Source organism: Geotrypetes seraphini, chromosome 18, assembly GCF_902459505.1.
Source record: "Geotrypetes seraphini chromosome 18, aGeoSer1.1, whole genome shotgun sequence".
NCBI lineage: Eukaryota > Metazoa > Chordata > Amphibia > Gymnophiona > Dermophiidae > Geotrypetes > Geotrypetes seraphini.
The window spans coordinates 39,253,404-39,280,293 of NC_047101.1; the positions used below are offsets into that span (position 1 = coordinate 39,253,404).

At 40.2% G+C, this 26,890-nt stretch overlaps 1 protein-coding gene across 4 annotated transcripts in view; it reads left to right on the forward strand.

The window, feature by feature from the left end:
* Positions 1-26,890, forward strand: part of LOC117351714 (protocadherin alpha-C2-like) — a 101,975-nt gene that overhangs the window by 41,426 nt on the left and 33,659 nt on the right. For 2 of the 4 annotated variants that reach the window (XM_033927452.1, XM_033927451.1), the window contains exons 2-3: positions 18,476-18,534; positions 23,117-23,205. In XM_033927452.1, the coding sequence (XP_033783343.1) occupies positions 18,476-18,534; positions 23,117-23,205 (148 nt within the window). Of the gene's footprint in view, positions 1-8,134; positions 10,691-18,475; positions 18,535-23,116; positions 23,206-26,890 lie in introns of those variants that run through there. The other 2 variants (XM_033927450.1, XM_033927454.1) reach the window with 2 other exon arrangements.

Consider the following 26,890-nt stretch of genomic DNA (forward strand, 5'->3'; position numbering starts at 1 on the left):
GATCCTTTATCGTTCAGACTATTGGTGCAGGCATTAGTTTTATCTATTTTAGACTATTGTAACATCATCTATTTAGTAGCCCCCCCCCCCAAATTCTAAGGAAATTAAGGATAATTCAGAATACAGCTGTTCGATTGATTTTTGGTTTAAAAAAGAACAACCATATTAGGCCATATTATCATTTACTTCATTGGCTGCCTTTGGAGGCAAGAGTATTATTCAAATTTTCATATATCTGCTTTAAGCTGATATCGGGATTGTCTCCAGCTTACCTTTTTCCTCATTTTGTGTTGCATAGATCATGAAGAGAAACTAGAAACTTCTACTTATTTGCTTATCCAAAAGTTAATGGGTGTAGATATAAGACCTTCTTAGATAGGACCCTAGCATTTCAAACTGGTAGGCAACAATCTTGGTTAGGTAAATGTATTCAGCAAGCAATGTTATCCTATTGCTGTTTTCGGAAATTAATTAAGACCACTTTGTTCGATAAGTTTATTACTTATGAGTTTTATTATTGAAATTATATTTTACAAATATTTGTATTTTTTACTGTATTATTGTATTTCTCTGATTGCCCAGCTCTTTTTAGTGTAAACCGCCTAGAACTTTTGGTTATGGCGGTATAAAAGAATAAAGTTATTATTATTATTGTTATTGTTATAGAATATTATCTTAGCACACAGTTTTTGGGCACCTAATTTATGACACTTTTTATAGAGGTATTCCCTAACTGTACAGCAGCCCTCCCAAAATGCTGGAAATGCCCTCAAAAGCTCATAAAGGATTGCATTAATTTCACTACTGTTTGCTTTCTGATCCTCAGTGCATTTTAGCGGACCACATGTGAGAAAAGAGGCTTGCAGCATGGAGTGAAATAGAATTAAAACTATCCAGCTTCAGTGGGAAGGAAGGAGAAATTGCAGCTTAGAGTAGATGGTGTTTTCAATTTTATGGAATGAAAGGGAAGATTTTGGAGCTCTGAGTACAAGAATAGAGCCCAGATTTGGAGAAATTATTCCTGCAGCCAGTTTAGACTTCTAAATTAGGTGCTCTGTGCTAGAAATTAGTGCTAGTAGGTTCATCAACTGGCCAAAGGATAGCGTAGGCCGACGCAGTAAATGATCCAGTGCCCATAGGGATTGAATGGGTGTCTGAGCATTTGTCACACAGCACTTGCCTGTGTGGCTTTGTAAAAGAGGCCCTATGTTTTGAAGTAGCTAATATGTAGCTATGTCTTTGGAAGACATTTTTTGCTGAGGCATTCAGGCACTTGGTTCAGGAGAGATGGTAATAAAGATAGTGTTAAATAATATATTGCTAGGTGGAATATAAATGAATAAACATGAAAATAAATAATATGCTAGATGAGATCTCACTAATGACTTGTACAGAGGCGTTATCATTTTCCTTTTCTTCTGCATCTCTCTAGACCTCGTAGCATTTTTGTGGTTCCATTTATCACCCCAAGATCTCTGTTCTGCAACCCTCGGATTTGGATGTCTTGTAATAATCAAACCATTCACAAGACATCCAGGATGGAAATCAGATATTCTGAGTTAGATCTGTTTTTAAAGTATTTAAGTGCCAAAAAGATATTCAAACTGACCATATGACTACTGGAGGGATTATGTTATCACACTCCCCCAGTGATCACTAACCCTCCTCCTATCCCACAAAAATTCGAAAGAAACAGCACCTGGTATAGGAACATAGTAACATAGTAACATAGTAGATGACGGCAGATAAAGACCCGAAAGGTCCATCCAGTCTGCCCAACCTGATTCAATTTAAATTTTTTAAATTTTTTCTTCTTAGCTATTTCTGGGCAAGAATCCAAAGCTTTACCCTGTACTGTGCTTGGGTTCCAACTGCCAAAATCTCTGTTAAGACTTACTCCAGCCCATCTACACCCTCCCAGCCATTGAATCCCTCCCCAGCCCATCCTCCACCAAACGGCCATATACAGACACAGACCGTGCAAGTCTGCCCAGTAACTGGCCTAGTTCAATATTTAATATTATTTTCTGATTCTAAATCCTCTGTGTTCATCCTACACTTCTTTGAACTCTGTCACTCTTTTCCTCTCCACCCCCTCTCTCGGGAGTGCATTCCAGGCATCCACCACCCTCTCCGTAAAGTAGAATTTCCTAACATTGCTCTTAAATCTATCATCCCTCAACCTCAAATTATGTCCTCTGGTTTTACCATTTTCCTTTCTCTGGAAAAGATTTTGTTCTACGTTACTACCCTTCAAGTATTTGAACGTCTGAATCATATCTCCCGTGTCCCTCCTTTCCTCTAGGGCAGGGGTGTCCAATGTCGGTCCTCGAGGGCCGCAATCCAGTCGGGTTTTCAGGATTTCCCCAATGAATATGCATTGAAAGCAGTGCATGCAAATAGATCTCATGCATATTCATTGGGGAAATCCTGAAAACCCGACTGGACTGCGGCCCTCGAGAACCGACATTGGACACCTCTGCTCTAGGGTATACATATTCAGGGCTTCTAATCTTTCTTTATATGTCTTCTGGTGCAAGCTTCCTATCATTTTCATCGCCCTCCTCTGAACCGCCTCAAGTCTTCTTACGTCCTTTGCCAGATACGGTCTCCAAAACTGAACACAATACGCCAAGTGGGGCTTCACCAATGACCTTAACAGGGGCATCAACACCTTCTTCCTTCTACTGGCTACACCTCTCTTTATTCAGCCCAGCATCCTTTTGGCAGCAGCCACCGCCTTGTTACACTGTTTTTTCACCTTTAGATCTTTGGACACTATCACCCCAAGGACGCTCTCCCTGTCCGTGCATATCAGCTTCTTACCTCCCAGCATAAACGATTCCTTCCGATTATTAATCTCCAAATGCATTACTCTGCATTTCTTTGCATTGAATTTTAGTTGCTAGACATTAGACCATTCCTCTAACTTTTACAGATCCTTTTTCATATTTTCCACTGCTTCCTTGGTGTCTACTCTGTTACAAATCTTGGTATCTGCAAAAAGGCAAACTTTTCCTTCTAACAATGTCAGCAAATGTCACTCACAAACATATTGAATAGGATCGGCCCCAGCACCTAACCCTGAGGGACTCCACTACTCACCTTTCCCTCCTCTGAGCAACTTCCATTAACCACCACCCTCTGGCATCTGTCCGACAGCCAGTTTCTTACCCAGTTCACCACTTTGAGTCCTAACTTCAGCCCTTCAAGTTTGTTCAAGAGCCTCCTATGAGGAACCGTATCAAAGGCTTTGCTGAAATCTAAAGAGGATGGATTTTGGTAATGTTATAGAGGAGGAAGCAACAGGATTTGGTGATCTATTGGATCTGAGCAGAGAAGGAGAGAGAGGAGTCAAAGATCACGCCAAGGTTGTGAGCTAATGAGACAGGGAGGAGGATAGCGTTATCCACAGATATAGAGTATGGCGAGAGGGGGGAGGCGGGTTTAGGGGGAAAGATAAGGACATAGTAACATAGTAGATGACAGAAGATAAAGACCTGAATGGACCATCCAGTCTGCCCAACTTGATTCAATTTAAATTTTTTAATTTTTCATTCTTAGCTATTTCTGGGCAAGAATCCAAAGCTCTACCCAGTACTGTGCTTGGGTTCCAACTGCTGAAATCTCCGTCAAAACCGACTCCAGCCCATCTACACCCTCCCAGCCATTGAAGCCCTCCCCAACCCATCCTCTCCCAAATGGCCATATACAGACAGACACAGACTGTGCAAGTCTGCCCAGTGCTGGCCTTAGTTCAATATTTAATATTATTTTCTGATTCTAGAGTTCAATTTTAGCCATATTCAGTTTAAGATGGTGGTGAGACATCCAAGCAGCAATGTCGGATAGGCAGGCTGAAATTTGGGCCTGAACTCCTGCAGAGATATCCGGCATGGAGAGGTAGATTTGGGACTCATCAGCATAGAGGTGATATTGAAAACCATGAGAGGAGATCAGCGTATCAAGAGAAAGAGAAAGAGGAGAGGGCCAGGACAGAGCCTTGGGGCACAACAATAGACAGCGGGAAGCAGCAGAGGAGGATCCACCATAACTTATGCTGAAGGTATGATGAGAGAGATAGGAAGAAAACCAGGAGAGAGCAGAACCCCAGAATCTGCAAAGTGACATAATCAGGCTCGAGGAATGGACATCAACATGGCAGATGAGGTTCAACGTGGATAAGTGTAAAGTGATGCATGTCAGTAACAAAAATCTCATGCTCGAGTACAGAATGTCCGGGGCGATACTTGGAGAGACCTCCCAGGAAAGAGACTTGGGAGTTCTGATCAATAAGTCTATGAAGCTGTCCACGCAATGTGCGGCAGTGGTGAAAAGGGCGAACAGAATGCTAGGAATGATAAAGAAGGGGATCATGAACAGATCAGAGAAGGTTATCATGCCACTGTACTGGGCCATGTTGCACCCTCACCTGGAGTACTGCGTCCAGCACTGGTCACCATACATGAAGAAGGACATGGTACTACTCGAAAGGGTCCAGAGAAGAGTGACTAAGATGGTTAAGGGGCTGGAGTAGTTGCCATATAGCGAAAGATTATAGAAACTGGGCCTCTTCTCTCTCGAGCAGAGGAGATTGAGAGGGGACATGATTGAAATATTCAAGGTACTGAAGGGAACAGACTTAGGAGATAAGGACAGGTTGTTCACCCTCTCCAAGGTAGGGAGAATGAAAGGGCACTCTCTAAAATTGAAAAGGGATAAATTCCGTACAAACATAAGGAAGTTTTTCTTCACCCAGAGAGTGGTAGAAAACTGGAACGCTCTTCTGGAGTCTGTCATAGGGGAAAACACCCTCCAGGGATTCAAGAGAAAGTTAGACAAGTTCCTGCTGAACCGGAACATACGCAGGTAGGGCTAGTCTCAGTTTGGGCGCTGGTCTTTGACCAGAGGGCTGCCATGTGAGTGGAATGCTGGGCCAGATGGACCACTGGTCTGACCCAGCAGTGGCAATTCTTATGTTCTTATCCCAGTGAGGACAATGTGTCAAGAAGGAGATGGTGATCCACAGTGTCAAAGGCAGTAGATAGATCGAGAAGAATGATAATAGAGTAGAGTCCATCGGATTTGGCCAGGAACAGGTCATTAGAGACTTTAGCAAGGGCAGTTTCCATAGAGTGGAGAGGGCAAAAGTTCGATTGAAGTGGATCAAGAATATGAGAAGAAAGGAAATACAGGCAATGGCAGTGAACAGCATGTTTGAGTAGTTTGGATAGGAAGGGGAGGAGGGAGATAGGGCAGTAGTTGAAGGGGGACGTAGGGTCTAGTGAGGGCTTTATAAGGAGGGGCATAACTACAGCATGTTTGAAGACATCAGGAACCATAGCAGTGGAGAGTGAAAGGTTGAGGATGTTACAGATGGGAAGGCTCACAGCGGGAGCAATGGATCCGAGCAGGCAGGTTGGAATCAGATCAGAGGAACAGGTGGTGGGTTTGGAGGAGGAGAGAAGGTGAGAAGTTTCCTCTTCCGTAACTTCAGAAAAGGAAAAAAAGGTCGTAAAGGTTGTTGAAGGGAGGTTGACAGAGTGGACAGTCAGACGGAGCAGTGGAGTAGGCAAGATTGTTGAGAATTCAAGGTGGATCTTGTGAATTTTGTCATGGAAGAACTCTGCCATTGTCTGGGGGAGAGTGAAGAGGGGATGGGAAGTGGGGGCACTTTGAGTAAAGAGTGCTGTAGTACTACTGGCTTACTCCAGCTCCTTTTAGATAGCAGGTCTGATGAAATGCTGATACTGTGACTAAGTGGTGATTGAGAAGGTGGCCCAAAGGAGGAAGAGGTGACCTTTTCATTAAGGCATTTCCTTTCATTAAGGCATTTCCTTTAGGTGATGGGGAGGAGACATGTTACATCACTATTAGGGATTCCATCCAGACCTACTTGGCATGCATCCCATTCAGTGCTATAGCTTTACCTACTTACAGATTTCTAGAGCCAAATAAACTTTTCTTCTTTAAATAGTATGTAAATTACCCCACTGCCAAATGTCAGAGTAATTCAAGTGAAAAAAGATAATAGTATCCAATATAGAATATTATATCATTGATATAGTTTTCCATTTAACTTATTCTGCTACTATTAATGTTTATATCATAATTAATTCAAGTCACAATGACTTAGATGTCAAAGAAAGTGAAAATTCTTGCCAATCTATGTAAAATTCTTGTCAATTTCAATTTAAATAAATCTCTTTCTTCTTAAAATAATAATAAACTTACAAATATTTTATTATTTTTCTTTGTGATCATCATCATTTCCATGCTAAATGGGCTCTGTGTCCCTCTATACCTCTACCACAACCACATTCATATTACATGGATGTCAGAATCCATTTTATGTATGATCCATATGCCTGCTTAACTTTAAATCTGTACTAAATTTGAGATTTGTTTTTTCCCCTATACATATAAAGAATGATCCATTTATGTGGAATTTTTTTCAGTACAGATTTCTTTAACAGTATGCTGATAAAGTTAGTAATAGGATAAAATGCAAATAAGTGAACAAAATATTAAGGAATATGTTGGCCATCTCTTGATAATTATTTCATACATTTCATTTGTATATTGCATTGTCTGCAAAGTTCTGTGCTGTGTTTGATGACAGGAGGAATGCATATTATATCCATGGACTGAATGTTTTCAATCCAATAAGGGACACAATTTCACTGTTTTAGTTGGAATACTACACAACATATTGTCGCTATGGGAGATTTTTATTATGGAGCCTTGCTTTGGTCTTTGCTTGGTTTCCCACAACTGAGGGTTCTCTCTATTACACATCCTTTTAGGACTTTTAACACTACACTATGGGCTCCTTTTTCTAAGCTGAACTAGCAGTTTTAGTGCATGATGCAATGCCACATGCGCTAGACGCTAACACCTCCATTGAGCTGGTGTTAGTTTTTGGCGCGTAGCACGGGGTTAGCATGCACGGCAATGTAGCATGCACTAAAAACGCTAGCGCACCTTAGTAAAAGGAGCCCTAAAAGTTGTTTTTCATTGATATAATTTTTTGTCTCTCTTTGGATAGATTGCCTATTTCAGGAATTTTGCCTTTTGTTTTTCTTGGTAATTCTGAAAGGTTTTTGGTAGTCAAAATAAAATGATGACATGGAAAAAGCATGGAAACCTATATTATAGATCTTGCTCCTGTCAAGTACCGTGCCTCATGACAACTGTATAATTATTTTACCAGTCTAAAGCAGTGGTCAGGATTTATTAGAACAATTTCTGCTTGCAGTCATCCACCAGACTATTAATCTAGTTGCATGATTTTAATGGACTTAATTAAATTCCTAACATAAAATTCTCAATAACATTATTAAATAAAAGCACTGTTACGTCTGTGCTTGTGTACTTTGCTTTTGAAATTGATCTGCTTTTCCAATACCCAACATAACAACTTCTGTTGAATTGCCGACTGCCTGAATGTACAGTGGTGAAAAAAGTATAATATTTGGGACAAAGAAAAGTTCTCTTGTATAGTTTTAATAAAGTTCACAATTAAATATCACATTACTGAAATCATCTTTCAAACCCGATTCAAAGAATTTAGTCCAGATTTCTGCTAGGAAACCGCTGTGTAATATTTGTGTAATGCCTCTATAGTAATTAGAAAGCAGAAAAGAAATGAGGCAGAATTTCAATGTTGTTCAAACGTGGTACCCTAAAAGCGACAATTATCGGCTATAATCCTGCCAGCTTTCACCAAAAGGGTGTGTTTAGACCGGAGCATTCATCTTTGTAGCCACAGACTTCTACCGGTGCAGAGCTGTCCGCGGTCCTAGGCTGAACGCTTCCGTGTCGCTGTTCACCTCCGTGGTGCTGAAAATGAACTCGTCGAAGACGAGCGCCCGCCCCTCCTCCAGCCTCCAGCAGCCGCCTCTCACACGCCAGTAGGAAGTGAAGCTGGAGCGAGAGAGTGATACAGGCCCGATCAAGAAATGAAAACCCGCGCTGCGATCCAGCAGGGAGAAAGCATGGATTTATTGGGGAGGCAGCCGATTTTGCGACTCCGTCGGAGTTGTTGCATCTACGCGGGGTGGCCTTAAATGGTAAAACCTATGCTTGCAACATTGGACATACGGTCGGATATTTAAGGATGTGACTTTCACGCTTGGGAGTCTGCGGAAGGCTGTTTGTCCTTTTTTTCCGAGCTATTGCGATGGCTTTTTTCCGGAGATGCAGGAGGCTTATTTTGCAGGCTCTTTTCGTTACGGTATTTCACCTCCTGGGCCTAGCGGTCGGGCAGATCCGGTACTCCGTCCGCGAGGAGCTCAATCACGGAGCTTATGTTGGAAATGTAGCTAACGATCTGGGGCTCGACCTCAGGCAGCTAGCTTCTCGGGGGTTTCGAATCACGTCCGAAAACAGGAAGCAGTATTTCGATGTGAATCTGGGCAATGGAATCTTATTTGTGAATGAAAAAATAGATCGTGAAGCCCTCTGTGAACTCAGAGCTACTTGTTTTCTAAATCTAGGCGTCGTTATCGGGAATCCTGTAGAGGTGCATAATATTGAAATAGAAATAATAGATATTAATGATAATACGCCAAGGTTTCCAAGAAACGACTATTACTGGGAGATCAGTGAATCAGCTGTTCCTGGAGCGCGCTTTCCTCTCGAGAGCGCGCAGGACCCTGACGTGGGAACCAATTCTATTCAGACTTACAAACTCAGCACAAACGATCATTTTACCCTTGACTTGAAAACCTTTAATGAAAACAGTAAGTTAATAGAGATTGTTCTGAAAAAAGCTCTGGATCGTGAACAAAAAGCCCTCCATCAGCTGATTTTAACTGCTGTTGATGGTGGCAGCCCTGCAAGATCAGGCACGGCACAAATATCTGTACGAGTCATGGACACTAATGACAATTCTCCGGTTTTTGATAAATCAACTTACAAAGTTAGTTTGTTAGAAAATGCTAGTCTGGGTACCATGGTAATTAAGTTGAATGCTACTGATCCTGATGAAGGGTCCAATGGGGAAGTAGTGTATTCGTTTAGTAGTTACACTCCAGAGAAGGTTAGACAGTTGTTTCATATAAACCCTAACACTGGAGAAATACGAGTTAATGGGTCAGTGGATTACGAAGAAGCCTCTTCTTATGAGATCTACATTCAGGCCACTGACAAAGGCCCAGTTTCCATGGCAGGTCATTGTAAGGTGTTAGTAGATATAATTGATGTAAATGACAATGCTCCGGAAGTGGTAGTGACTTCATTATATACACCTGTGCTGCCTGAAAATGCTCAAGCAGAAACTATAATAGCTTTGGTAAGTGTAACCGATAATGATTCCGGTTTGAACAAACAAGTCAGCCTTAAGATACCTCCCAACCTTCCCTTTAAATTAAATTCCTATAAAAATTCTTATACTTTGGTCACTGATGGACATCTTGACCGAGAAAGAGTTCCCTCCTACAATATTACTTTGACAGCTACGGATGCTGGCACTCCATCCTTATCATCTCAGAAAACTATCCAAGTGGACATATCAGATGTAAATGATAATGCACCACAGTTTGAAAAATCTTCATATGCAGTTTATGTAACAGAGAATAATACACCTGGAGTTTCATTATGTACTGTGAAAGCCTATGACCCTGACACCAAAGAAAATTCTTTTGTGTCCTATACATTGCTCGGGGGAGAAATTCAAGGGCTATCTGTAACATCTTACATTTCTATTAAATCTGATAACGGTGACATTTATGCCATGAATTCTTTTGACTATGAAAAGTTAAGGGAATTTCAGGTTGTTGTTCAAGCACAGGATACTGGGAACCCACCACTCAGCAGTACTACAGTGGTTAACATATATGTTGTAGATCAAAATGACCATGCCCCTCAGATACTGCACCCTGTTTCAAATAATGGCTCAGCCGCAACAGAGATGATTCCTCGAACAGCAAATGCAGGATACTTGGTTACCAAAGTAATAGCCATTGATGCCGACTCTGGACAAAATGCATGGCTCTTCTACTCTCTCGCCCAAGTTTCAGATCCATATATGTTTAAAATGGAACTACACTCGGGGGAAATAAGGACTACACGTAAAGTAGGGGATGACAGTATTACTACCTACAATTTGACAGTTCTTGTGAGAGACAATGGGCAGCCTGCCCTTTCTGCTTCAATCGCTATAAATGTAGCTGTTGTGGACAGAGTTTCTAAAATCATTCCCGACTCAAGAAAACACGTGAAGAGTACAAAAAATTATTCAGAGATAACTCTTTATCTAATCATTGCTCTGAGCTCAGTTTCTTTCATATTCTTGTTGACTATCATTGTGTTAACAGTCATCAAATGCTACAGATACAGTGTATATGGTAACTCCTGTTGGGCAGGTTCCTGTGGCTTCAGAGACAGATGCTCACCAGAAACATATAAACAGGCCAATAATAACATTGAACCTAGACTACCACATGGGTTAAAGGTACAACCACATTTTATTGAAGTGAGGGGGAATGGCTCCCTTACTAAAACGTACTGCTATAAAGCGTGCCTGACAGCTGGGTCAGGAAGTGACACGTTCATGTTTTATAACACTGGCGGCCCTGCTGGATCTGGTCCTCATGCAGTGATAGCAGACAGACACCTGACAGGACAGAGTGGGCAGAGTGCCCAAAATCTCATTATTTTAAAAAGTGAGACCACAACTCCTAATGAGGTGAGGAGATGTTTGTTAAATCATCAAAAGTTCCAAACTTAGCATCAAAATCATCAAAAGTTCCAAACTTAAATCAGAGTCGATATGTAGCAGGTTATAATTATTTAATGAAGATAGAGTAAAACATTTTACAGAAAACATCAATAGTTTGCTTAGATGTATTTTATGGAAACTAATGCATGGGCTAGTAACAGTTAATCTCCTGGCCACAATAAAGCCAGCTAAGATGCTAGCATATGAATGGTATTATCAGAATAGGCTTTAAATTGTATGGCAGTTTTCTATACTGTTGGCCTATTTTACTAAACTTTCCTTACAGTGCTACACCTTGTATCCTGCTGGTTTGACACTGGAACCTGTGTATCACCTGTGGTTTAATTCAGCAGTATATTAATGACTTCTGTGTCTTCCTGCAGTGAGATACTATGATGAGCCTGTGCCTGGATCAATATTTCACCAGTTGTGCTTACAATTTCTAGATATTTCTCATGTTATTGATATCTACCTTTTTATGCAAAAGCCTTTCTTTTTCTGCAAATGTTTTCGTCATTGAGTTTAATGTTTCTGAACTCTCTGTACAGCTGCTTGTTTTTCTTTTTAGCCATAAGTAAAATTTAGTATGCTCTTAACAGGAAACAGCTCACATACAGAAGTTTAGCTAGGCATAGTGCCAGCTTGTACATTAACATGCGTAAAACTGCTTTTATGTTATAAGGTAACATATGGCTCTATCGCAATGTAGATGCACTTTTATGTACTCACAATGAAATACACACACCCTGTTTATTATTTTAATCCTCATTTGGAATAGAGTCTGAAGTGGATCCCTGTACAAAAATGTCGTCAAAGCACTAATTTCCCCCTGGGTTATGTATTTGCAATGTATACTTTATAAATGGTTTATGTGATAATTGATATAATGCATTTCCATTATACAACTGAATGCTAATACTAATATCATATGAAAAACCTGCTGTGCTTAGTCTTTACAGAATTTTACAACTGAATTTTGCTTTTCAAGAGATTTTCTCTATTTCTTTAAGTTGATGTCTTCTTTGGATACAGTTTTGCATACATGTTACTATAGAAAACAGAATTAGCTAAATTATCAATAGAGGTTTATGCCCGCTATAGAAATAGATGGCAGATAATTGAAAACTGAATAAGGTATGGATATATCAGAATCAATGCCACAGCTGCTGAATCTTTTTTAAGATAGGAACTCATAGTACAAATGATAAATTTTGCAGCTTCTGAGCTGCAGTGTAGAAGTGTATAAACTATCAGAACATGCTTGTAGTCCTTGAAAAACTGTTTTCCATTCCAGTTTTCTGTAGGACATCTGGGTTAGAAAATAGACATTAGGCCTGATTCTTTATATCATGCCTAAAAAACTGGTGCCAACTAGTACAACACAAAGTACAATTCTGTAAAAGTTACATGGGGAGAGCGTGACACAGTGGTTAAAGCTACAGCCTCAGCACCCTGAGGTTGTGGGTTCAAACTCACACTGCTCCTTGTGACCCTGGGCAAGTCACTTAATCCCCCCTTTGCCCCAGATGCATTAGATAGATTGTGAGCCCACCAGGACAGATGTTTGAGTACCTGAATAAATTCATGTAATCCGTTCTGAGCTCCCCTGGGAAAACGGTATAGAAAATTGAATAAATAGACGAATAGAATTATGTTTAGTGCCGGTTATACATTATAACTTCTAGGTGTGTCCATTTAGGCCAGGGGTAGGGAACTCCGGTCCTCGAGAGCCGTATTCCAGTCGGGTTTTCAGGATTTCCCCAATGAATATGCATGAGATCTATTTGCACGCACTGCTTTCAAGGCATATTCATTGGGGGAAATCCTGAAAACCCGACTGGAATACGGCTCTCGAGGACCGGAGTTCCTTACCCCTGATTTAGGCCATGGAAAACCTGGCCTAAATGCCTGCCCCTAAGTTGTGTGCGCATTGGTGCTTAAGCTAAAAACTTGCCCATAATCTGCTCCTAACCAGGCCCCTTTTCCAGATTCGCACACTTGATCCAACACATAACAATTCCAGCAGTGTACATATATGGCAAGTTGTGCACATGACTTTCAAGTAGCTCAAATTAGTGTGAATTATTACATTACATTACATTAGTGATTTCTATTCCGCCATTACCTTGCGGTTCAAGGCGGATTACATCCAAACTAAAACAAAAATTACATTCAAAATTTGAAGGAATAGAATAAGCGATGACATAGAATTTTTAAGGTAATATATGTTGGGTAAAGAGTTACCAAAGGGAAGTGAAGGTCTTTAGGAGATAATAATAGGGTGAAATTATGGGTTTTAGATAACGTTTGGTAGATAGAAGAGTATTAGAGAGATCTAAGGGTAAATAGAGTGTTGGATATTGGGTTGGATATTGGGTTGTGCTGGATAGGTTTTATGTGTTTTTTGAAGAGTATGGTTTCAATGTTTCTCCTGAAGGCTTTGTAGTCTGTAGTCGAAGATAACAGAGGGGTGATTTGTCTGTCCAGTTTAGCTGCTTTGGAGGCTATTAGGTTATCATAAAGTTTTTTTTCGTTTGACATCTTTGGATGATGGGTGAGTGAATAGTGAGTGGGATCTTCTGTGTCTGGTTGAGGAGGTTTGATTTAGTCGGTTATTTCAGTAGGTTGGGCTTTCTCCGTTGAAAGCCTTGTAAAGTAAGCAGTAGAATTTGAAGTGCACTCTTGCTTCAATTGGAAGCCAGTGCGAGACATGGTATGCCTCTGTGATATGGTCATATTTTTTTAGGAAATAGACAAGTCTAAATCCATGTATAAAACAAATTATGAGGTATCAATTGCTAATTATCATCACTGATTAGGCTCAATCAAGTGGTGCATGCACCGATGTACTAAATGTGCACAACTTTAGGCATCATATATTGATTTTGGGGTTTAGGCCCATGTATGCAGAACTGTAGTGATATTTTATAAAAGACTTATTTTGGAGGTGTGGCTTAGTGATTAGAGCAGCTGCCTCAGCACTTTGAAGTTCTGAGTTCAATTCCCATTGCAGCTCCTTACCACTCTGGGCAAGTCACTTCACACTTCATTGCCCCAAGTAAACTACTTTGATTGTGCAAACCACACAGAAAAAGTGGTGTCATAAGGAACTTAAAACATACTTATTTGTGCAGGCATTTATGTGTTAATTTATTATTGCCACTGAGGAGGAATAGATGAATATGATAATACAAGAGAAGAAATGATACGGAGTAAATTAGTTGTATTTTTCCCCTCTTAGGATGTGATGTTTTGTGTTTTAGTAGTTCATTTTATGTAACTCATTTACCCCCCTTTTTACTAAACCACGATACTGGTTTTTAGCACAGGGAGCCGCACTGCTCCCAATGCTCATAGAGTTCCTATGAGCATCGGGAGCAGCGCTAAAAAATGATATCGCGGGTTAATAAAAGAGGGGGTTAGATTTTAAGCAAGTGATAATTTTTTTAAATAAATGAATAAATAAATTATGAATAAAGGGCAAATTCTATAAATGGGGCTGAAATTTAGGCACCAGAATGATGTGTGCTAAGCACAAGTTCTATAATGGCAGCTCCGCTAAGTGTAAATTTAAATACCCAAGTTTATAGAATTAGTGGGAAAATGTGTATTTGGTGTGATTAGTGCAATGCAAATGAGAAGCATTTTAAAAAAGAGAATGTACAAAACAAAAGTGTCATCCCTAAGGCTTTTGCACTTATTAGCAGTACTATATATAAGTGACAATTTTGCTTTGCTCTTCATGTAAATGGGGGACTTTGGAAACCCATAGGTCTAACGGGGAACTTGTTGAGGAGCTGTTCTCTAAATATTCAGAGCGGTGGACTGTGATGGGAATTTTGCGGGCACTGGCGATATTTAATGCTGGTGCCTGCATGATTAACCAGTCAAATTTAAAGAAACCTCATCCTTTGGGGGAACCTCAACTCCCTGGTAGCCCAATGAGTCTGATGCCTCCATCTACTCCCCCACCTTGAATTTCCACTCTCTTCCTAAGACCCAACTGCTTTTATTAACTCAAGGCTTGGCATGACCCGGTTGCCCACATCCCAAGGCATTCATTCCAAGGGGTCAGTGGGGCAGTGGAGACAGAGGGATCCCCACTCGCTCCTGTCATAGCAGCTGATTTCTTCATTGTCCCAGTTAATAATTTGCGATTTACATGGTAGCATAGTTTATGGTAGAAAATGTCAACAATATCATGTACTTCACCTAGTTACTGCTAAGGATATATCCCATTTGCAAAAGATGTTTTATTTATTTATAATATTTGAAATGCAACAAACGTTTTTTTTAGATCTTCAAAAATTCAATTTTGGCTTTTAATTGAATAAACCGTGCCTGGCAGGTAAGTACCTGGATTATTTGTGATGTTTGTACATCTTTACGGATCACAGTTTTTTCAACCCACCTTTAATAAAAGTAGCAGAAATTATTGGGCTTTTTTGGGTTCTTTTACTAAGATGCTAACCAGGCAGTGCACAGGAATGCCCTCTCCCTCCCCCCCAACATGCCCCCTCAAACAAATTTATAATATATTTATATATATATGATTTTTAATATTATATATATGCCAGGTGCCATATTATTATTACGGGCAGGAAGACCAGGTCATGTTGTACGGAAGCAATTCTATCTTCAATTTTCCTCACCAAAAACAATTAGATCATTTGTTCAATGGAAGGCATCTTTTTTTTATCAGGCTCCTTTAGGCCCCCTTTTATCAAGCCAATTTAGGGTTTTTTTTTGCCAGCCGTTGTGGTAAAAGCTGCAATGCTTATTGGAATTTTATGAGCATCCTAGTTTTTACCGCAGCGACCAGCAATAAAATCCCTAATATGGCTTGATAAGAGGGGGCCTTAATTTGGAATGAACTCCCTATTTTAATAAGATCAGACGATCAATATACTGTTTTTAGAAAACTTTTAAAAAGACATTCCTGTTTAAAATTTTTTTATCTTGAAATGTATCATCTTCTGCTGTTAATGTTCTATTTGAATATTTAAAAAAACAAAACAGATCTCAATATACCTAGAATGGGAGAAAAAAAGCTTCAGAGGTCCACAGGTGAACAGCTGTAACTGCATATGTCACAACTTCTCATATGTAGACTCAATATCTTTCATAGGCACAAAAAAACCCCCTCCATATAACTAATCTAACTCAGCATGTGATGCAATGAATGAATATAAATAATAAATCAGCACTTATCTTGTGGCCCGTGGAAGATATTAAGTCCACATATGAGGTGTTGTGACATATGCTGTTATAGCTGTATACCTCTGGACCTCTGAAGCTCTGTTCCTCCATTCTAGGTAGATTGAGATCTGTTTTGTTGGATTTTGCTTTACAAGTCTTTGATCTCTTGTCGTTGTTATTGTTATTTGAATATTTGCCATTGCGTTATGTTTAACCGGATTTGTTCCCAGTAATAGAAATATATTGTTATCTATCATGAACTCGTGAGGTCTTTGGTGGAATATAAGTCAGAATGTAATGTAATGTATACATACATAAAAGCACACACTCAGAAAACATAGACCCTTTAATCAAGCTACGCTAGAGTTTTTTTAGCACGAGCCTGTGTGGTAAATGCTCCAACACTCATAGAATTCCTTTGAGTATCAGAGCACTTATCTCGCCGGCCCATACTAATAACCTCTAACACAGTTTGATAAAAGGGGGGGAAAGGGGGGTTAATGTGTTCCCGTGAGTGAAAAATGGGTAGAATACAGGAACAATAAAATAATACAAATGTGCTGACTTCCACTGGCATATCGACACAGTAAATTACCCTTATGTCAGCAGGTGAAACTTTGCACAGGTGTTTTTGGGTTTTCTATAGACACATTATAAAATAGATATAGTATACAGGCGTATGTTTCTTCCCTAACCCAGCATCTTGTTCTAAAATTGTTCTCCATTTATAATGCAGTACAATCATCTGTGGCAAAATAAAACACTACATTATTCTCTACAGTTTGGAGAAAATTCTCTACATGGCTGTTAGGTGGTGGTAGGTGCCCTACTGCTGCCTAACAGTAATTGACTGCATCGATTAGAAACCAATTAAAACATCATTAAAAAAAAAAAAAAAAAAAAGTAGGTGCCCGCAGATGCTACCAAAAATGGACTATGGAGGTGTGTTGCGGCACTTAAGATCACAGTAGGCACGGTTAATGCTGGAAGTGATCTTCGGTGCTGTTAGGTGCCTCTGTAGATGCGATTCACATGCAAGATAGGCGCTGGTCATGTAGGCCTTTAAAACCTTGGCCTACATTACTGGCGCCTATCTTGGGCAGACAGAAAAAGAGCACCTCGCCTTAAAGGAACAGCAAAACAGAAAAAAGGCAAGGGGAGGGGTCTATCATAAGAACATAAGAACATAAGAAGTTGCCTCCACTGGGTCAGACCGAGGTCCATCTCGCCCAGCGGTCCGCTCCCGCGGCGGCCCATCAGGTCTGCGACCTGTGAAGTGGTTTCTGACCACTTTTATAACCTACCTCAAGTTCTATCTGTACCCCTCTATCCCTTTATCCTCCAGGAACCTATCCAAACCCTTCTTGAACCCCTGTACAGAGTTCTGGCCTATCCCTTCCTCCGGAAGTGCGTTCCATGTGTCCATCACCCTCTGCGTAAAAAAGAACTTCCTAGCATTTGTTCTAAACCTGTCCCCTTTCAATTTCTCCGAGTGACCCCTAGTGCTTGTGGCTCCCCTCAGTTTGAAGAATCTGTCCTTATTTACTCTCTCTATGCCCTTAAGGATTTTGAAGGTTTCTATCATGTCCCCTCTAAGTCTCCTCTTCTCCAGGGAGAACAGCCCCAGCCAAAGAAGTCTTTATTTGCAACTTCCCAACAAGGATCCTGGTTTTGGCGTGTAAAACAACGCCCTACTCAGGGGACACTGCTCTTGGTGAAGAAATGGAGCCTGCAGCTCCCCTGCTCTTGGCTATAGTGGTCTGGTTTTTTTTAGTCCTTTCAGTAGCTCTGTAGTGGTCTGGTTTTCTCAGTCCTCACAGAGCTACCGAGAGGACTGAGAAAACCAGACTACTACAGCCAAGAGCAGGGCAGCTGCAGGCTCCATTCCTTCACCAAGAGCAGTGTCCCAAGAGGAAGGTGTTGTTTTACACGCCGAAACCAGGATCCTTGTTAGGACATTGAAAATAAAGACTTTTTTTGGCTGGATAGACCCCTCCCCTTGCCTTTTTTTCTATTGTTTTGCAGGTGCCTATCGTTATGTGATTGACACGTGATCAGCACCACTTTTGCAGGTGGCTGTCGATCACGGCCCCATTTGAAGAATCTGCTCCTTTGAGCTTTCTACTGTACGTCTTTGGAAACTGGGGTTTTCCATACTACAGATTATAATTGAAAATTATACTAAGCATTTAAGCATCCTGTTTTGTTTAGAAGTTCTCTTTTCAGTTCTCCTTGGTTCTTTTTTTTCTCAATTCTGATTTTCATGACTGATAAATCAGTCTGAACATCTATGCATGAATAATGTGTGCAATCATTTTGTTTTCCTTTCTGTTGTTATCTGCTGGAGCAAGCACATGTCTCTGCGAAATCCGTTGCAGATTACTAGCAGTTGAAAAGAATGAACAAGCCCAGATGTCTGATTTCTTTTACTCATAGAAATTCTGGAGAAGCCTAAGTGTTTGATTACAGATACAGTATTTTGTTTTCTAGAATTTACAAAAATTACTTTTTAATATTAAAGTAAATATTTGTTTTCTCCATTTGCTTGTGCAGCCAAAACAGCCTAATCCTGACTGGCGTTATTCTGCATCTATGCGAGCTGGAATGCAAAGGTAAGCAGAAAGTTAGGGCCCTATTCTATAAACGGTGCCTGCATTAGGCTCCATTATATGTCCTAACTGTGGCCACCTAATAAAGCTCAAGCTCGAAATCCGTGCCTACCTTTTTCTTTAATTGGTTTAATCAGCATGGTAATTGACTGTGCCAGTTTTCAGCCAATCAAAAAACCCCCCAAAACATTAATGAAACAATTTAAGAGTTTGGTGCTGAGCTTTTAGGACGCCTAAGTGGGAGCAACCTCCCACACCTAATGATGTGTAATGATGCCTAACTCAAACAGTAGGCATGGTTATGGGTGGAGAATGGGCATGGTTGAGTTAGGTGACAGACCTAGGCGCCGCCAAATTAGGCAAGTGAAAAACTGGTCTAATGAAGCAGTGTCTATGTCTAGGATGCCTAGTGATGCCTAAGTCCACTTAGCCTCTGCTAGATGTGATTCTATAAACGGCGCACCTAATGGTTGATTGACAACCAAACCAACTGACAGTTAAAATGTAGGCACCAATAGGCACCATTTATAGAATCCAGGCCTTAAAGCATTTTAGTGGATAATTCTATAAGGTGGTACCTAGTTTTAAGCTGTAACGACTTGAATAAATGTTGGTAGTTTAGTAATTTACACGTGTAAGTAATCATTTATGTGCCTAAATGACCTCTTATAAAATACCAACCAGTATAAGAGTATGCAAGTTTTCCGCATGGCAGATATGTTAATGGTAGATGAGTACCTAGGTGGAGTGTGGACAGAGTGTACAATCACATGCATACATTATAAAATGCTTTGATATACATGTGTTCTTGATAACATCTAGGCAAAAGCATTTACACTAGTCCTAGGGCAAGTGGGAGTGAATAACATAAATCAAGGCATGCTTTCGACCAGTCACACTAGTATTTTATATAGAAAAGGTGCCTAGTTTTCTTTATAAAATAGGCTTATAATAGGCACCTAGTTATAGAATTACTTTGCACACCCTTATTTGTACAGTTCTGTTCTTAGATCAGAGTAGGTTGTAGAACAGACTGTGAGACTCACAAGGTGCATCGTTGAAACTCCCATTTTCACACACAGTTTGGAAAGCATCCTTTCATACTGATCTTATTCTTTTCAGCTCAGAAGAATGTTGGAAGGAAATTATTTAGAAGTTGTCAAAAATGGCTATCCATCTGTCAGTGTAGGGGTAGAAATAAGCAGAGAAAAAAATAGAATGAGTATGAAAATGGGCAAGATCAGACAAGGAGGTTCAAGAGAAATAAAATGCAGAGAGAGTTCTAGCTCCTGCAGCAAAGAAAAATTAATATATTGAAACATGGTTGTTAGGGAACTGTTCCTTTCAAACTGCCCTTCCCTTCTTTTATCTTCCACTGGTCACAGAGCTAACACCAGTACACTTATATACCACCCTTCTGCCCCCCCCCCCCCCATATCTCCTCCCACATATGCAGATACATGGACACAAAAATGCAAGCACACAGATACACAGGTATACAAAAATACACTTTTATAACATACAGGCATGCAAATACGTGCCTACACCAGCATACATACAGTACATGCAAGCACATACACAGACACTTCCAGACACATATAGACATATACAAGGAGAGACACACATACGTATATGAACACACAGATATTCCCCACCTCATACATAAACATATGCAGAGAAAATGGATAGTATTCCATGAGTCATGCTTTCCCCAACCTGCCACACGTCTCTATCTTTGCTGGGCCGGATCATACTTATTCTGGTGTGTTTCAGTTTCCTTGTTAAAGTTCTATATATTTGCAAAGGGGGGGGGGATACACATTGGAGAATGGGTGGGACACAGGCAGGGCTCCCACTTATAGAATACTGTAAGTTGCGCATGTCCCTACCTCATTTAGGCACCCACACATACCAGCTTTATGGAAGATTCTGTAACTGGACACCTCTATTTAGATGTCCCAAGAGTGGGTGGTAGACCCTATTATATAATTAATGTTAACATAAGAACATAAGAGTTGCCTCCGCTGAGGCAGACCATAGGTCCATCTTGCCCAGTGGTCCGCTCCCGCGGCGGCCTATCAGGCCTATTGCCTGAACAGTGGTCGCTGACTAATTTTATAACTTACCTCTAATCCTGTCCCTATAATCTACCTCTACTCTTATCTGTACCCCTCAATCCCTTTGTCCTCCAAGTACCTATCCAAAGCTTCTTTGAAGCCCTGTAGCGTGCTCCTGCTTATCACATCCTCCGGTAGCGCGTTCCATGTATCCACCACCCTCTGTGTGAAAAAGAACTTCCTGGCGTTTGTTCTAAACCTCTCCCCTTTCAATTTCTCTGAGTGCCCCCTTGTACTTGTGGTTCCCCATAATTTGAAAAATCTGTCCCTGTCTATTTTTTCTATACCCTTCATGATCTTGAAGGTTTCTATAATGTCTCCTCTAAGTCTCCGCTTTTCCAGGGAGAAAAGCCCCAGCTTTTTCAGTCTGTCAGTATATGAGAGGTCCTCCATGCCCTTTATTAGCTTAGTTGCTCTTCTCTGGACCTTCTCAAGTACCGCCTTGTCCTTCTTGAGGTACGGCGACCAGTACTGAACACAGTACTCCAGGTGCGGGCGCACCATTGCACAATACAGTGGCAGGATGACTTCCTTCGTCCTGGTCGTGATACCCTTCTTGATGATACCCAACATTTTAGAATATTAGTGTGAGACCCTGCATTGGCATGCTTAATATTTAGATGCATGCACTTAAGCCAGTTCTGTGGCTAGTGTAAATTGGGCACCTAAATGTTAAGCATGCCTATACAGGGTCACACATTAGTATTCTATAATGGAATCTGAGCACTTAGGTTCTGTAATAGAATAAGGCCCTACCACCTGCCCTTAGGGCTTCCTAGTGACTGACCAATGTAGTCTGTTCTGTGTATGGCCTCCTAGAGGGAGAGAATTGCTGTACCTGTTGTCTTGATACAGTGATACCTAGTGGTTAGATACATTATCACACTTGGGCTCTCTTTTACTAAGGTGCACTAATCAATTTTGTGTGAGCTAAATGCTAACACGTGCATGTTAGTCTATGGACGTGTTAGCATTTAGTGTGTTAATCGGTTATCGCACCTTAGTAAAACAGGGGGTTGGTTTATCAACTTCTTCTTTCCTTATAGCATTTTGACGACTGATCCTTTCAGATTCTCGGTTCCCTTCCAGATCAAACATACACACAAAGAAAACACGCACACACAAACCAGGCAACACCTATTTGGAGACATTGCTCTCCCCCTTTTCAAGAGAAACAGTTCATACAGCGAGGGACTGGAACAAATTTCTTGAGCCATACTTAGTCCATTTAGACCTCTTATAGTTGGTCTCTCTGCCCTAAATTGACACTCTGGGATTCTGCAGTGTCAGTAAACTGTAAAGCAAATATGAGTAACTGGAATGCTATTACTCTGATAAATCCGAAGGCAGTCTGCTGTAATGGCTTTATTTTCTGTTTGCAAGGTATGCAATTGCTGTAAGTAAAGTTTTGCTGACTATAGTCAGTGGGAGCTGGTTAGCCATAGCAGGTCTTTCAAAGGGAGTGGGTTTCTGAAGAAAGATTCTTTTAAAATGCAGACCACGTCTAACCTTTCCCAAGTTTGAGCCTGTAGTGTTTTTGGATACCTCCCAAATTTACATTTTTAGTGAGCTGTTATATAGTTAATGGAGCAGTTTTGCACTCCGTATAGAATTCTATTTAACTCATCACCCATGTGCCTGAAATCAGCAAAACCACTTAGCCATCGGCGGTCAGCATTTTAAAAACTTGCCACTAGCTAAACTAGACCCAGATATTCAATGCCAGGCCATATGCGGCCACTGGCACTTAATATCTAGATTTTTGGCAATGTCCAGAAATTATGCCTGTATGGCCAACATTCAGTGACCTTACTTGCCCAGGGAGCTATGCGGGTACCAACACTTAATATTGGCAGTGCCTATATAACTCCTTGCTTGCTCCACCTCAACTCCATCCTCAGATAATCCCTGACACTAACTGGGGATTGTTGCAATGGTCAAGTGGATATTCAGCAGCATTGCCTGGGTAAGTACCACGGAATATCCCTTCATGTCCCACTCAACACAATGAAGCGAGCAGGAGCCTTTCATACTCGCTTATTTACAAAATAATTATTTTGGTGCCCAAATTTGAATGCCATTTACTGAATTTAGTCCATAATTTGTAACCAAAGTTTGCCATGATGACCCAATTAATAGCTGCTTTAAGGCATATGTAGCTTGTTGGTCAAGAACAGGGGTAGGCAATTCTGGTCTTCGAGAGCCACAGGCAGGTCAGGTTTTCGGGTATCCACAATGAATGTGCATGAGACAGATATGCATACCAAGGAGGGTGTGCATGCCATTCTATCTGTCTCATGCACATTCATTGTGGATGTCCCGAAAATCTGAGCTGCCTGTGGCTCTCGAGGACCGGAATTGTCTATCCCTAGTATAGGAAGATACCAAGATTAAAGTAAGTTAAAAGACTGAGATTTCTTTTTGGGTTATAGAAGCATAACATTCTAATCTGTGTATGGTTTGTCTAGTGCTGTCCACTTGGATGAGTCTGGAGTTCTAAGAGGAGGACCAGGGGGCCCAGAACAACAATGGCCCACAGTATCCAGTGCAACACTAGGTAAGAAAACAAGAGTAATTCGATCTCTGTTGAAAGTGTCTAAAGCACATTTCAGATTAAAATTTGTAAAAGAGGTCAGGAAAACTGACAATCTATTCCTTGGTTTAGCAATACTTATGAAGAGGTCGTAGTGTCCTTTTAATGAATCATAGGTTTGGGAAAAGGGAGCAATATTTTTTCCAGCAACAATTTTCTTGGGGGCATCATGTATAGAATTTAGTCTTAGCTGAATAGTGCAGCTGAATATTTGGGTCAGTTGTACTTATCTAGATATCTGCATATGTGTACATTCATGTTTGTTGTGAGCTTGCTAAGCGCTTTTGAATATTGACTACTTGCTCTGGATCAGTAGCATGGAAGGCTGCTACTTTTGGGGTTTTTGCCAGGTACTAGTGACCTGGATTGGCCACTGTGAGGACAGGCTACTGGACTAGATGGACCATTGGTATGGCAATTGTTATGTTCTTATGTGAGCCAAGTATAGGACAATCAAGCCATTGTGACATCACTGATGAGGATGGCTCTTGGTGGAATGAGGCATTATGACATCACAATCTCAACTCTGGAATGTTGCTACTGTTTGGGTTTCTGCCTGGTACTTTGACCTGGATTGGCCACTGTTGGAAACAGGAAACAGGGCTAGATGAACCATTGATCTGACCCAGACGGGCAGTTCTATAAAAGAGCACCTATTTAGAGCCTACTCTGTTAAGAACAATAGGCATCTACACTTGTACATGGCTAGAATGGTGGTATTTATGCATGCGCTTGTTGCCTAAATCTAGGCACCTATCACCCAATTAATTAAGTTTCGTGCCTAACTTACACTTCCTTTTACAAAACTGTAGCATGGTTTTTAGGGCTCCTTTTACGAAGGTGCACTATAGCGCACGCTAGCTGAAAATCTACCGCCTGCTCAAAAGGAGGCGGTAGCGGCTAGCGCGCGGGGCAATTTAGCGCGCACTATTCCCCGCGTTAAGGCCCTAGCGCACCTTCGTAAAAGGAGCCCTAAGTGCCGGCCGTGGCATTAACAGCTCCGACACTCGTAGGAATTCTATGCGCATCAGAGCTATTCCCGTCATGGCACCTATAAAGGTGCCTTTCCTAGAATTTCCCAGTGTGTGACTACCAACCACCCAGATCAAGGAGAACTCAGAACCTATTCACCTTCCCCCCTCTTAACAGTACCCGACGTAAGAAACTTTACGACAGCCTTCTATCGACACAGGCAGCGAAAATTGACCCCACCATCACCAATCTGATGATCAAAACAACAGACATCAAAGTGTTTCGAAAAGAAATCAAAACATACTTATTCAAAAAACACGTCCTTACTTACTAATCTCTCCCCAACCACACATGCTCTCCCCCCCATTAACAACACATCAAACAACTCCTCGAACCACACCTACCAAAAATTTTCAGATCCCTACATAACCATCTACCATCTGTACCCAATACCTCTACTCCAGAAATGTTAGATAACTTTCTTCTTTTACCCGAATATACTGCTATTCCCCTCTGTATCTTGTAATCACCTATGTAATTACCTATGTAATTGTACTGGAAAAAATTCCCCACTGTATCCCTAAATTACCTTCAATGTTAGGTAACGCTCTTCTGTTACCCAAATTTATTGTTACTCCCCACTGTATCCTGTAACTACCTGAATCTGGCTATGTAATTCTATCGGAAAAACTCCAGATATCTCTAAATCTGTAACATTCTACCATAACATGTAATTTACTTGAATTATTGTATATGTAATTCTCTCGGTAATGTCCAGATCTCTTCTAATTGTAATCCGCTTAGAACCGCAAGGCAGAGGCGGAATAGAAATCACTAATGTAATGTAATATGTGCACGTTTATATGTTGGCACATTTCTGCAGTCTTTATAGAATTACCCTCAAAAGGCTAGATATATTGCACATTAATGTAAGTAACTTAAAATAGGTCCTGTTATTATCAATGGGACCTATTAAATATTTATGTATTTATTTGACATTCGCTCGTTTTTTTTAGCAGTAGTTTAAGACGAGTTACATTCCTGCTCTCAGAAGGCTCAAAATCAGTTTATACCTGAATCAATGGAGAGTGAAGATCACAAGAAGCACATAACTCACAATAATATACATTAAACTACATTAGTAAATCTAGCCCCAAAGTATATTAAGAACAGTGTAAAACGATAGTGGAAAAAATATAAACACTAGAAAGAGACCATGGCAAACAGTCCTAGAAGTCAGAATGGTTTTTTTTTCAGCTTAAAGCTGAGCCAGTGCATAACGTTATATGTTCACTCAAAACATAATCTATTCAACACTGAATTCACTTAGCCACTCAGAAGAGGTGTGATTTCAGGTTTTAATGATTCAATAAAAAGAGCTACTATAATTCACAAACATGGTGTCTTATGAAATATTTACTTGACTAACTGCTGACTGTCTTCATGTAAATAGATTATACATTGTTTACAATTGCAATTATAAATGTGAGGGTGATATGCTATACCACAGGTTTTGCAAAATACAATTTCTTGTTTAGTGGGAATAAATTTGACAAAAAAGAATCATTTTCTTTCTCTTTTATAGATTCATACCCTTTTTTTTTAACCTTGTCAGTAAAACTTTGCCTATTAGAGGCTAATAAATTAGACATAGCCAATATTTGAACTAACTTTGAGGTTAATCACATAAATATGAACAAATGATAGCCTTATTGGGTCAGACCAATGGTCCACCTAGTCCAGTAGCCTTTCTTCAAGGTGGCCAATCCAAGTCACAAGAACCTGGCAGAAACCCAAATAGTAGCAACATTCCATGCTACCAATCCAGGGCAAGCAGTGGCTTTCCCCATGTCTATCTCGATAACAGACTATGGACTTTTCCTCTAGGAACTTGGCCAAACTTTTTTTTAAACCAGCTACATTAACCGCTCTTACCACATCCTCTGGCAATGCGTTCCAGAGCTTAACTATTCTCTGAGTGAAAAAAAGTATTTCTTCCTATGGTTTAAAAGTATTTCCCTGTAACTTTATCGTGTGTCCACTTGTCTTTGTAATTTTTTTTTCAATAAATTGCATTTTCAAAAATTAAACAATAAGAATAAATAAGCATATTTACAAATAAAGTATATAATAATTACTTATATAACATTGTATACCTAAGTAAAGTCAAGCTGAAAGTTATACAAAAAAGATAAACTCTCATAAACAGTTACGATAACTATCAAGTGGCGCCCAAGTTTTACAAAAATGTGCAATTGTACAATATTTAATGGCAATAGCATTTTCATTTTTACGTATAGAACTCACATAATTCTACCATTCATTAAAATTGAGTTTAATGTTATCCTTCCTGTTACAAATTATAAGATGAGAGGCAGTAGCAAGAAGGATATTAAAAAAAAAATTATTAGTAGAAATGATAATACTGGGATTGGAAAAATGTAATTAAAGAGTTTCATAAGAAAAAGATATAGCATTGTCCAAATTTAATACCTTGCTAATTCTTCGCCATATTAAATTCCAATAAAGTTGTACATTGGGAGAATTCATTAAAAGATGAGAAAGTATACTTTTACAAGACCAGCATAGATTTGAAGAAGATTGTGATGCAATTCTGGCCAGCTTAATTGGCGTCCTGTAAGATCTATGCACTATATATAAAAAAAAAAAAAGTGGA